Genomic DNA, 12090 nt, shown 5'->3' with positions numbered 1-12090 from the left:
TGTCTATTTCCAATACGTTCAACTCGATTTCAAAGAATTTAACTAATTAATGTATTTGCATGCCCCCTTTTTACTTGTTGAATTAGACGACGATGATAACAGCTCAGAATTCCAAAATAATGATTTTGCCACAATTCGTGCTGCAACTGATAATTTCTCTATTGCTAACAAATTGGGGCAAGGAGGATTTGGTGTTGTGTACAAGGTAGGAACATAAAGTACGTATAACTAGATAAAAATAAAATAAAAATGTGATTTGTTAACTCAGGGATTTTTTTTTTTTTAATTTATCTTAGGGAAAACTTAAAAATGACGAAGAAATAGCAGTGAAAAGGCTGTCCATGCGTTCACAACAAGGAGATTCGCAATTCAATAATGAAGTGTTGTTAGTTGCAAAACTTCAGCACAGGAATCTGGTTAGGCTCTTAGGATATGCGCAGGAAGGGACTGAAAGACTTCTTGTATATGAATTCGTTCAGAACGGAAGCCTAGATCGTTATATTTTTGGTAATGTTTCTATTTCGATTTTCTTTTTTTCTTTTTGTTCTTTAACTAACAAACCACCTTTGTTCATTTTTTTTCACATTTTATTAGTTGTGATCGCCACTATTATTTTTTTTTTGGAAGATTCTTATCAATAATAATATGTTGATATTGTTGGGCATGTAGATCGGACGAGACATTGTGAGATTGATTGGAAAATGCGCCAGAAAATTATAGAGGGTATTGCGAAAGGACTTGTTTATCTGCACGAGGACTCTCGTTTACGTGTTATTCACCGTGATCTAAAAGCTGCTAACATCCTACTAGATGCTGAAATGAACCCTAAAATAGCTGATTTTGGATTGGCAAGGTTGTTTCCACGAGACGAAAGTCTATTAGGTAATACCGGTACAATTGTTGGAACCCGGTAAGTCCTTTACTTATATACGTATAGTTCAAAAAACATATCAAATCTTCAATGCATAACGTGTTTACCATATATTGCAGTGGATACATAGCGCCCGAGTATGCCAGGCGTGGTGAATTGTCAGTTAAATTGGATGTGTACAGCTTTGGTGTGCTAGTCCTGGAGATTGTTAGCGGGCTGAATAATAATTCTTTCGCAAACGAAGAGAACTCGGAGACCATGCTAAGTTTTGTAAGTAAAAGTATAGCAAAATTAATGTGTTATTTAATTTAAAGTCAACTTATTATTAAACATATAATTTCATATAGCTAATTAAGGTGTGAAATATATATATACTCGCAGGCGTGGAGAAATTGGAGAGAGGGGACACCTGAAGCAATGATAGATCCGACATTAACTACGATTCGTTCGGGTTCTTATCTGCGTGAAATATTAAGATGCATTCATATCGGTTTGTTGTGCGTACAAGAAAATGCAATTGAAAGACCAATAATGACTTCGGTTGTTCAATTGCTCAACAACGTCTCTACAAGTTTGTCAGAGCCATTACAACCTGCATTTTTCGTACCCAATTCAAGAGACATGGAGTTGATAAAACGTCACGAGGACAAATTAGGTGACCAGTCCATAAACGAAGCCTCGATTACTGAGTTATATCCACGGTAGCTAAGACCGCTAGACATCCTTAATTGTTAGTGTGTATTTTCCAATCATTTTGGAGCCCAAAAATGCATCTTCCTTCTTCATTGTTGTTTGTTTTATTTTATACATTTTTTTTATATTTAATGAGGTAATTATTCTCTTGTTTGTAGTCTCATAACAACAAAATGAGCATTTTGTGTTGAAACACTATCCTACAAACATTGTTAATGACTAGTCGTTTTCATTATCAACTACTCCATCTGTTCCTAATTAACTGTCGTTTTTAGCATTACAGAAGAATGTCAATAAATGTGTATTAATTTTAGGCAAAATACATTAGAAAGACTAAAATACCCTTGATCATTTAATGATATGATAAGAGAGAGTTAATACTTATAGTTGAATTCACAAGGTTAAAACATGAAAAGATGCATTTAATGCAGTATTGAAAATCTAACGTGACATAATATAGAACAACATATTTTTAAGAAGAGACCGTTGTTATGAAAAGATGGGAGTATATTGTGTTTATTTTTAAAATTGAGGATGAGTATGTACTTTTGTGATGATGTTTCCAATGTGTTTCGTTTGCGTGTGGATTCTCGTCGCGAAGCTCTGCTGTGTACATCTGATTCTGCATTATCGTCTCTCTCTCTCTCTCTCTTCGACGCGCACCAGCCCTGGGCTGCAGATCTTGATGAGGGCTCATAGTTAATGAATGAATTGGGTATTAAAAACTAAATAAACCAAGGAACTGACCGTTGGTTACCAACATACTATCTACTATAGAGAAATACAAATACGGCATTCTAAAAGGGGGGCAGCTATTCGAAATACCAGTTTTGCTTAGTGAGACCATCCAAAAGAAACTACACTCCTATCATTAACGAACACAAGACCACAAACACAAATGCCAGTGACGAAAGAAAAAATGGTATTGCCAATAGCCGCCCCCTTCTAAAACACTTCTGTTCTTTATGCAACACAATATTGTTAGAATCTAATTGGATTCTAATAAACAAGGGATGAGTAAAGACTTGTGCAACAAGTCCTTATGTACCGTGAAACACAAAAGAGAAGTCTCCTTGTTTACTCAAATTCTTTAATTTGTCATTAATTGTTTCTTTTATATAGGAAACTATCTTATTAATTAAAAAGATTTATTCTTAACTTAATGACTTGTGTAGAAGTCTTGTGAAAGAAGAATTCCTTCTTGCCATATATTACACACATACGTGTGATTTGTGAAAGAGAAAGATATTTCTTTTATATATTGATATTTTTCTTGTTTGTCATTAATTAAGAATTATTTATTATAAGGAGTCTTCTATTAGGAATAAAAGTCAAGAATTCATCTTACGTATTCTCATCTATTTTCATTAATTGGTATTTTGTTAATTGTGGAAATTAGATTAGATAAGGAATAAATATTTAATTTTCTATATTATGAAATTCCTTTTCCTTCTTGACCATGACTCTTTAACCTAATTATTTTTCTTGTACAGGAAGATTCAATCACATATAAAAGGGAAGACATTCAACGTGATTGAGCGCGGCTTTTTGGAGAGAAAGATTTTCTCTTTTCTGTGTCGCTCTTCCAGCGTCTTTTTTATCGAGAGAAAAATTCACAGAGAAAATATTATTTGCTCTCATATTTATTGCTCCATCGTGATACGTGATTTTCATAGAAATATACCGGCTTCAAGGCTTTGTGGTGAAGACACCAAGATTCAAGGAGTATCACAAGTTTGCTTCTTCTATACAAAAAGAAGATCGGTTCTTCGGGAGAGGGGCTTAAACAGATCTCGGGAGGAGATCGATCCGCCGACTGAGGGACTCAGCGTTGAAGGGAGTTCAACCGTGCGGAGCAAGGGACGTGCTGCAAATTGAAGATTTATAATTCAGCGTAGTTTACAAGAACGGCGTCAACAAAGAGGGAGTCTTTGTATTTTGATTAAGTCCTACTATTGTATTCGTAAAACTAAAAATTAGTAAATTTTATTTGCAGGTCCCCGTGGATGTAGGGTACAATTGTATCCGAACCACATTAAAATTTGTGTCTCGTTTATTTCTGTTTTTACAAACTGTTTCACGAACTGTTGCAACACTTCACGCAACAGTAACGAAAAACTGAATCTGACACAAATAATTTATATCTGCACGAAATAAATTCTAACAATTGGCATCAAGAGCCTGTCACTAGATACACTTAGTGAGATTTTGGGATTTAATTATTTTTTTATTTTTTTGTGCAGACATGAATAATCATCGTGAAGGCGCATTCCTACCACCTCTCTTGGGTGAATTGAACTACTCTGATTGGAAAATAAGGATGAAGATGTTCATCAAATCTATCGATGAATGGGCCTGGCGCGCGATTGTAATTGGTTGGACACCTCCTACCTCAATGAATGAGTCACACGAGATCATTCAAACCCCAAAAGAGAAGTGGAGTGATGAAGAAGTACGAATCGCAGATTATAATTCCAAGGCAACCAATGCTATCTTGAGTTGTATCGATGAAGACCAATTCAAATTGATATCAATGTGCAAATCAGCAAAGGAGGCATGGGATGTTCTACAAGAGGCCTACGAAGGAACTACTCAGATAAATGAGTGCAAACAGACTGTCGCTGAAACTGTTGCAACAGTTGGACAGACAGTTCAGAGAGACCTTAGGTATGATAATTTGCATTCAATACATGATAAAAGATCAACTCCGTTAAATCTTGCAGGTGATGATGGGGATTCAGAAAACAACAGCGATGATGACGTGTCAACCTTGGAAGAAATAAAGCAATGCTATGAAAAGATGTACGAAAAATTTCTTCAGGTGTGTGAGTCAAATAAATTCTTAGAAAAAGAGAAGCTTGTCCTAATTGAGGAAAACAAAGTATTGAAGGTACAAATTTCTACTCTGGAACAAAATGTTATTTCTGCTAGTAGAGAAACAGATAGCTTGAAGGCTAAATTTGCTCAAACCCAAGATGCTATTTCTAAGTTTAATACTGGTAGGGTAACTTTGAATGAAATTTTGAACCAAAATCAGCCGAATTGCGGTCGTACATGTATAGGACGTAATCATCTATCTAATGATGCATTGAAACAGAAAGAAGATCCAAAAATAAAAATCAATTTTGTTAAACAATCCACTGTTTCAGAAACTGTTGCGACAGTTGCATCAACTCAGTCATCTCAAAGAAAACGTTTTGTCCCTACCTGTCATTTTTGTCATGCTCCTGGTCATATACGACCTAGGTGTTTTAAGTACTTGAAATTAGTTAAAAGAATAATGGCCCGCTCACCACTTTCCGCTAAAATTGATCATACTTTTGTGTCGTCTCAAAAACCCAAGATAAAGGTTGATTTAGTGAATAAAACTCAACAAAAAATCTGGGTAAAAAAGTCTGATCTTAATTGTTTATATGCCATTACTTCTTTAAACTCATGTGATGATAGTACTGACTGTTCCAACAGTTCTGGTGACAAAACTAGTTTGGGGAATAAAAAACTTGGTAATCTGAATTGTGATAATTTGTATGTGAAAAATAAGTTTATGAATCCAATTCAGCATTCGAGAACTAAGCTTACTGATATTTGTCATCTTTTCATAAGGGGCTTGGTCGAAAAGGGGGTTGTATCAATTGATTATGCTGCAACGGAGAATGAATTAACTGATGCTTTTGCAAAAACCCTTGATGCACAGAAATTTGATTCCTTGCGAAAATCGCTGGGAATTTATGTTGTTTAATCTGATGCAGTTGCATGAACTGTTGCAACAGTCTGTGTGTCCAGACTTGCAACTTTTAGAGGTAGGACACTTCATATGTTTTTGCATCTCATATAGGACCTGCATTAAGCATACTGCATATGATTGAGACAAATGTGAATTTGATACTTTGTGTATTTCTAAATTTTGTGGGGTAGAACTTCACCAATTCCCAAAATGATTACTTAAAAGGCTCCAACTTATTTATTTCTCTGAATAGTCTTGTCATGGTTGGATGTTTTTATAGGGAAAAGCTACCTCTTTTAATGAGTGAAAGCTACTCTTGAACTACTGTTACTAATATATATATCTACACTACAACCATTTGGTCAGTGAATAGTTCGAAGCCTTTTTGAGTCGAGCCAGTAAATCACGTGGCCGAAAGCTCGCTACAAGGCTCAATTAGAAAGCCCAGGGGACTACACATTGCACGGCCAATATAAATTATATATATATGGTCAGTGAATAGTTCGAAGCCTAGTTGAGTCGAGCCAGTAAACCACTTGACCGAACACTTACTACAAAGCTCAATTAGAAAGCCCAGGGGACTACACATTGCACGACCACCATAATCTCGTTCCTTTTATTTTAATTGCTCTGTTTTTCATGGGAAAAAGCTACCATTAGACGTGTGTGTACGCTACCTAATAAGAGCATCTTTGTGTTTGACTTGGGATTATTAAGTTTATTGGTTGCATTGGCAGTCGGATTTTTGGGATTGCGCTTGTCGTAAATGTGAAGATAAACCCCATATGTTTTGTTTGTCCATGCAGTATCCTATTCACATATGTCTCTTCACTCATGTTTATTTCTCATGTTTACTTCTTGTCTTGCATTAGGCATTTAAAAAAAAAAAAAAAAAAAGAGAGAGAGAGAGAGAGACGGGATTTTTGTTTATGTGCCGGTTAAATTTGATTTTTGTTGCAACCGGATCTATTGGGCCTACTACTCGCATTTCCACGTCTCGTATGAAGTTTGGCAAAGTCTGTTGTCTTTGTTATTTAATGTTGAATTTGATATCATTATCCTTTGATTTTCAAATTGCAATTATCGTGTGGTTTTGAGTTTTTGAGTTTGTGATTTTGTTTGCAAGTTGTGTATGGTGACTCTTCTCACTTACTTTCAAGATTCTCTCTTCGTTTGATCCTTTTGTTAAGTGTTTGAACAGCTTGCATGTTGCGTTATCTATGCATGGTGATTGCCCAGAAAGGGGGAGAAAAGAACAGTAACGATGGCATGAACACAGGGGGAGTTCCGACAACTGTTGCTACAGTGTATCAGACAGTTGCTGGGCAGAAATATAGGACAAATAATAAGCATTGTGCAGAGAAGTTGTTTCTGCTACTGCATATCCTTTTATCTCGTGCTTATCTGAATGAATCATCTGCTTGTATTTTGGAACTATGGTTTATTTACGGTTTACACTATCTGCTGAACTGTTTGATAAACTGTTGCAACAGTTTATATGTGCAGATGTTATTCTGAATTTGCTAACCCTTGTTCATGCAGGTATCATATATTTAGGGGGAGTAAATATTCTGACCAATCAATGCCAAAGGGGGAGAGTGTTAGAATCTCGGTATCATATATTTAGGGGGAGTAAATATTCTGACCAATCAATGCCAAAGGGGGAGAGTGTTAGAATCTCGGTGGGATTCTAAGTCCACAACACGAAGTGGAATTCTATGGAGATGTGTATTAATACGAGAAACATATTTCCCTTAGTTATCTCATTAGATAATTTGAGAAGAAATAATTTATCTCTCCATATTAACACCTGAACGTGTGTATCCAAAATAGAAGAAATTTCACTTTTTCTAATATTGTATTTATTGTCATTAATTGGTTTAGGTCTTCACAAGAATATAAAAGGAGGAGCTAATGCTTACGTTATTTGCTGAGTCTTTTATCACGTGGATGATATACCACGTCGCCTTCGAAAGTCTACCAACCCAAGTAAGCAAGGGGAAGAGTGAAGTCATTTACAAGAGAAGCTGCCTAAGGATCATTTACAGGGGGAGAAACGCATGCAGGGAGAGCTGACTCCATTATGAACCATTCGCCGAAGCCACTACTGTGGGAACAGTTGCTGAAACTGTGGCACTTGCTATTGCAGCAGTTCATGCCACTCTTGTTGCTGAAAGAGATTATGACGATGAGTTGTTCTTTTGATGCTGAGGATGATCTTTAGTTTGATTGTTTCCTTATATCCTCTATTGTTTTATTTTCAGGCATTTTATTCAGGGGGAGAAAATGATTAGAATCAATCAATGACAAAGGGGGAGATTGTTAGAATCTAATTGGATTCTAATAAACAAGGGATGAGTAAAGACTTGTGCAACAAGTCCTTATGTACCGTGAAACACAAAAGAGAAGTCTCCTTGTTTACTCAAATTCTTTAATTTGTCATTAATTGTTTCTTTTATATAGGAAACTATCTTATTAATTAAAAAGATTTATTCTTAACTTAATGACTTGTGTAGAAGTCTTGTGAAAGAAGAATTCCTTCTTGCCATATATTACACACATACGTGTGATTTGTGAAAGAGAAAGATATTTCTTTTATATATTGATATTTTTCTTGTTTGTCATTAATTAAGAATTATTTATTATAAGGAGTCTTCTATTAGGAATAAAAGTCAAGAATTCATCTTACGTATTCTCATCTATTTTCATTAATTGGTATTTTGTTAATTGTGGAAATTAGATTAGATAAGGAATAAATATTTAATTTTCTATATTATGAAATTCCTTTTCCTTCTTGACCATGACTCTTTAACCTAATTATTTTTCTTGTACAGGAAGATTCAATCACATATAAAAGGGAAGACATTCAACGTGATTGAGCGCGGCTTTTTGGAGAGAAAGATTTTCTCTTTTCTGTGTCGCTCTTCCAGCGTCTTTTTTATCGAGAGAAAAATTCACAGAGAAAATATTATTTGCTCTCATATTTATTGCTCCATCGTGATACGTGATTTTCATAGAAATATACCGGCTTCAAGGCTTTGTGGTGAAGACACCAAGATTCAAGGAGTATCACAAGTTTGCTTCTTCTATACAAAAAGAAGATCGGTTCTTCGGGAGAGGGGCTTAAACAGATCTCGGGAGGAGATCGATCCGCCGACTGAGGGACTCAGCGTTGAAGGGAGTTCAACCGTGCGGAGCAAGGGACGTGCTGCAAATTGAAGATTTATAATTCAGCGTAGTTTACAAGAACGGCGTCAACAAAGAGGGAGTCTTTGTATTTTGATTAAGTCCTACTATTGTATTCGTAAAACTAAAAATTAGTAAATTTTATTTGCAGGTCCCCGTGGATGTAGGGTACAATTGTATCCGAACCACATTAAAATTTGTGTCTCGTTTATTTCTGTTTTTACAAACTGTTTCACGAACTGTTGCAACACTTCACGCAACAGTAACGAAAAACTGAATCTGACACAAATAATTTATATCTGCACGAAATAAATTCTAAACAAACATACCCACATTAGTCTACACATTGTACCAATTGCACGATGAGCAGTTCTACGACTATGCTCCCACAACTCATTTCAAAAATCCAAAACTTCACCGGGATTCCAATTCTTGCATATCCGCATATTCATAAAGCCTCTCGTTAAACACAACTTGCGGATCCTTATCCACAAGCTCTCCGTCTCCACCGTAACCATCCTTTAAAAACACGCACCAATTCATCTCCGTACCGGCCAGATAAAAAGTCCGCGCTTGCTTCAAAAGCATCTGATAAGTATGCTTCGTCAGACTAAACTCCTCCTTGAACTCCACAATGTTATGTATGTACGCCCTCTTCTCCAACGTCAAGCTCAAAAACTCGTGCACGACGCCCAACCTATACTTCTCCGCCTCCAAAGTCCACAAATCCAACTTACTCCCGTCCGAATACGGCGAAACCAAAGGCAACGTGTTCAACAAATTCAACTTCCGTTCGTCCTCGAAATCCAACTCCAATAACTTGCCGTGTTTTACCGGGAATTTGAAAGCCCTTTTAACTTTGTCCTCGTCCACTAAAAACTCCCTCTCCAAAGCACTCACCGCCAACGAACTATCCCAATCAACTAATTCAAGAATTCGTTTTCCGTCTTCTTCGACCACTACTCTAAAATAATCGGGATATTTCACGACTCTATCCCTAAAATCTTCCGGTATGCCGAACAAGAGCCTGTTGTGGTAAATCTTGCTTAATGGTATTCTCTTATTCGCCGACATCATCAATAGTTTTCGGACCACGTCCACCCTCTGCCGCTCCAAGTGGTTAGCGATCTCCGATTCGGTGAGCAACAAACGGTCCATGAAGTCGGTGAAACCGACCCATATTTTGTTGTCGGAGTGGCGGTAGGTCTGGAGAATGAGAGGGTGGCGGAGGATGGATTTGAGGACTTTGCGGCCGCGGGGGAAGCCGAGCGGCTGGTGGAGCTTGCCGGCGTCGTCGAGGCGGAGGATTTGTTGGGGCTGTTTGGAGAGGTATTCTCTGGTTTTGGTTAGGAATCTGAAATGGGCGTCTCTGGTTAGGATCGATTCGAAGTGGGAGATTAGGTTTGGTTCGGTTTGGACGAGTTTGGTTCGTGGGCTTTCCTTTTTCTTGCGTTTTTTCTTGAATTTTTTGGGGGTTTTTGTGATGAGGAAGGAGGTGGAGAATTGGTGGGAGAATTGGGTGAATAATAGATGGTGGGATTTTGACGGGGTTGAGATGGTTCGGGAGAGGAGGTGGTGGAGAAGGCCCATGACGGTGGTCGGAGAATGGTGGCGCCGCCGTTGATTCGGCGGCAATCCATTAATATCGATTACAGACTAAAATTTTCATTTCTTCCATACCAAATCAATAGCAAAAAGATGAATAACAAACCTTACTTTGAGGATTGACTGATTGTTCAAGAATCTGTGTAGGAGTTGCTGGTGGGCGGGTGGTAGTGGTGATTGTGGTTAGAGACTGAGAATTAGGGTATCAGATTCAGCCCTTTTGTCAATTATTATTATTTGATTTTCGGTAAAATTAATTTTTAGTGTTGCATTCTATCACTCGCAACATTAAATTGAAGAAAAGATATCACAAATTTTCGGTTAATTGGCACTTTGGATCCTTGAATTAGACATGAGTTAAGGGTGCAAAATGCCAACAAATTGCAGTTGCAGGGTGTAAAGTGTTATTGTTTCAATTTAAGGGTGCAAAGTGCCAAAGACATGTAATTTAAGGGTACCCGATTACCCCAATTTTTTCAGTCAAATTGTTAAAAATGTAATTTATTTCATAGGAGTTTGTTTAAATTTTTACCCATGGTTGTTTGAAATAGGGGTGAGTTAGGGACGGAATTTCAGGAGTTCGTGATATTCGATATCAGGATTTCGGAATTTGGGTTAGAAATTTTAAATCTCGATCATGTCCCAAACTTGAGCTAATTGCACATAACCCCTGTGTAATCACGAATATATGAAGATCCTCCATTATCGACGAATGGCGGAGGGCTTAGGTTCTTCAAGAACTTTGCGGCAACAAAGAGAAATTGGCGATGGAGGAGGAGATAGTCATGAGGCGAAGAGGGAATAACCTCTGCTACGGATGGTGTCACCGGCGACAAGAGTGGAGGAGGCGGTTGGCGGAAGGAAACGGGCTGCGGTAGAAGAAGAAATTTGGAAGAAGACTGAAGACGTATTCCTTCAGATTTTTTTTTTTTTTTTCTTTTTTCTGTATTCTTTTTATTTGTTTTAAGAAATTTTAAAATTTGCAATTTGACCCAAAAATTTGAATTATTTATATTGAGACTCAATTAGATTTATCTTTATTTAGAGAGGAAATTGAGAGGGTATTTTTGACTTTTCATGTCAGAAAATACATTCTTCGTCGCACAATCCGCGTGTGGATCACACAACATGCTTTCATGGGCTTTTTTTGGTCTTGACTAATTTTTATAGGGGGTTTGTGCTAATTATTTTAATACAGAGTTTTTTTAGCCATTCGAGATTACAATGGGATGGGTTTTGCAAAAAACCACCAAACTTTTAGACTCGAATTTGGGATAAGGATTGAAAAATCCCAAATTTCGCCTAAAAATGGAGAAAAAAATTTCATTCCCTTGAAATAGGAAATATTATTCCACAAAACAAAAGTAATTTACGAAGAAATAAAAAAGAACTCCGAAAATTCATAACATACATAAAAAATAAAGAAGTGTCGAACTAACAAACTCCCACAAGTCATACATTCATCGTAAAATATTTTATTCTTTTGACCTATTTTCAAAAGTCATAACAAAATTGTCACGATCAGGAGTTGTATTTTTGAGTAATTGTTTTGCCATACCAAGTTTTGATTTTTTATTTTTTTTGTTACCAAAAGCCCAAACCCCTCGTCCGGGCCCTAATCCCCTGGTGCGACATGTTTGATGAATGATGTAAATTATAGTGATTCAAGGGTCCATTAGGATAGTGAACTTGAGTCTGCTGCCCACAAATAATCAATCCATATTAGAGTTAAAATTCTTACACTACGACTGTCAGTTACAGTCCTAGGATCTTGTATTACCTATTTACCAACCCAAAACCAAAAATATGGTAGTTGGACAAGTTATTTCATAAATTACTAGGACTTGCATTCCCTATATGTGTCTATTGAAACATGAACACAGAATAAGTGGGGCTACATTTAACAAATGTTCATGCTTTCTTTCAACCACATAATTTTGTTGAGAGGTTTGGACATAAGAAACTGATGCAAAAAATAAAATACCAAGTTTTTAAAAAAGGTCATGAAACT

The 12090-nt window shown here is 36.7% G+C and overlaps 2 protein-coding genes across 2 annotated transcripts in view; one reads left to right on the top strand and one right to left on the bottom strand.

Annotated features, from left to right (window-relative positions):
• Nucleotides 1-12090, top strand: part of LOC105976687 (cysteine-rich receptor-like protein kinase 26) — a 49724-nt gene that overhangs the window by 1936 nt on the left and 35698 nt on the right. The window lies entirely within an intron of this gene.
• Nucleotides 2054-10333, bottom strand: LOC148770491 (protein WHAT'S THIS FACTOR 1 homolog, chloroplastic-like). The gene is made up of 2 exons (XM_088818726.1): nucleotides 8804-10333; nucleotides 2054-2237 (listed from the first exon to the last, which is right to left on the bottom strand). The coding sequence occupies exon 1, from the start codon at nucleotides 10062-10064 to the stop codon at nucleotides 8889-8891; it is 1176 nt and encodes a 391-aa protein (XP_088674852.1). The 5' UTR covers nucleotides 10065-10333; the 3' UTR covers nucleotides 2054-2237; nucleotides 8804-8888.

This window comes from Erythranthe guttata, chromosome 5, assembly GCF_056151865.1.
Source record: "Erythranthe guttata isolate IM_541 chromosome 5, IM_541, whole genome shotgun sequence".
Classification (NCBI taxonomy): Eukaryota; Viridiplantae; Streptophyta; class Magnoliopsida; order Lamiales; family Phrymaceae; genus Erythranthe; species Erythranthe guttata.
Note: the sequence above shows the minus strand (reverse complement) of the source record. Positions and strands in the feature narration are given on the sequence as shown.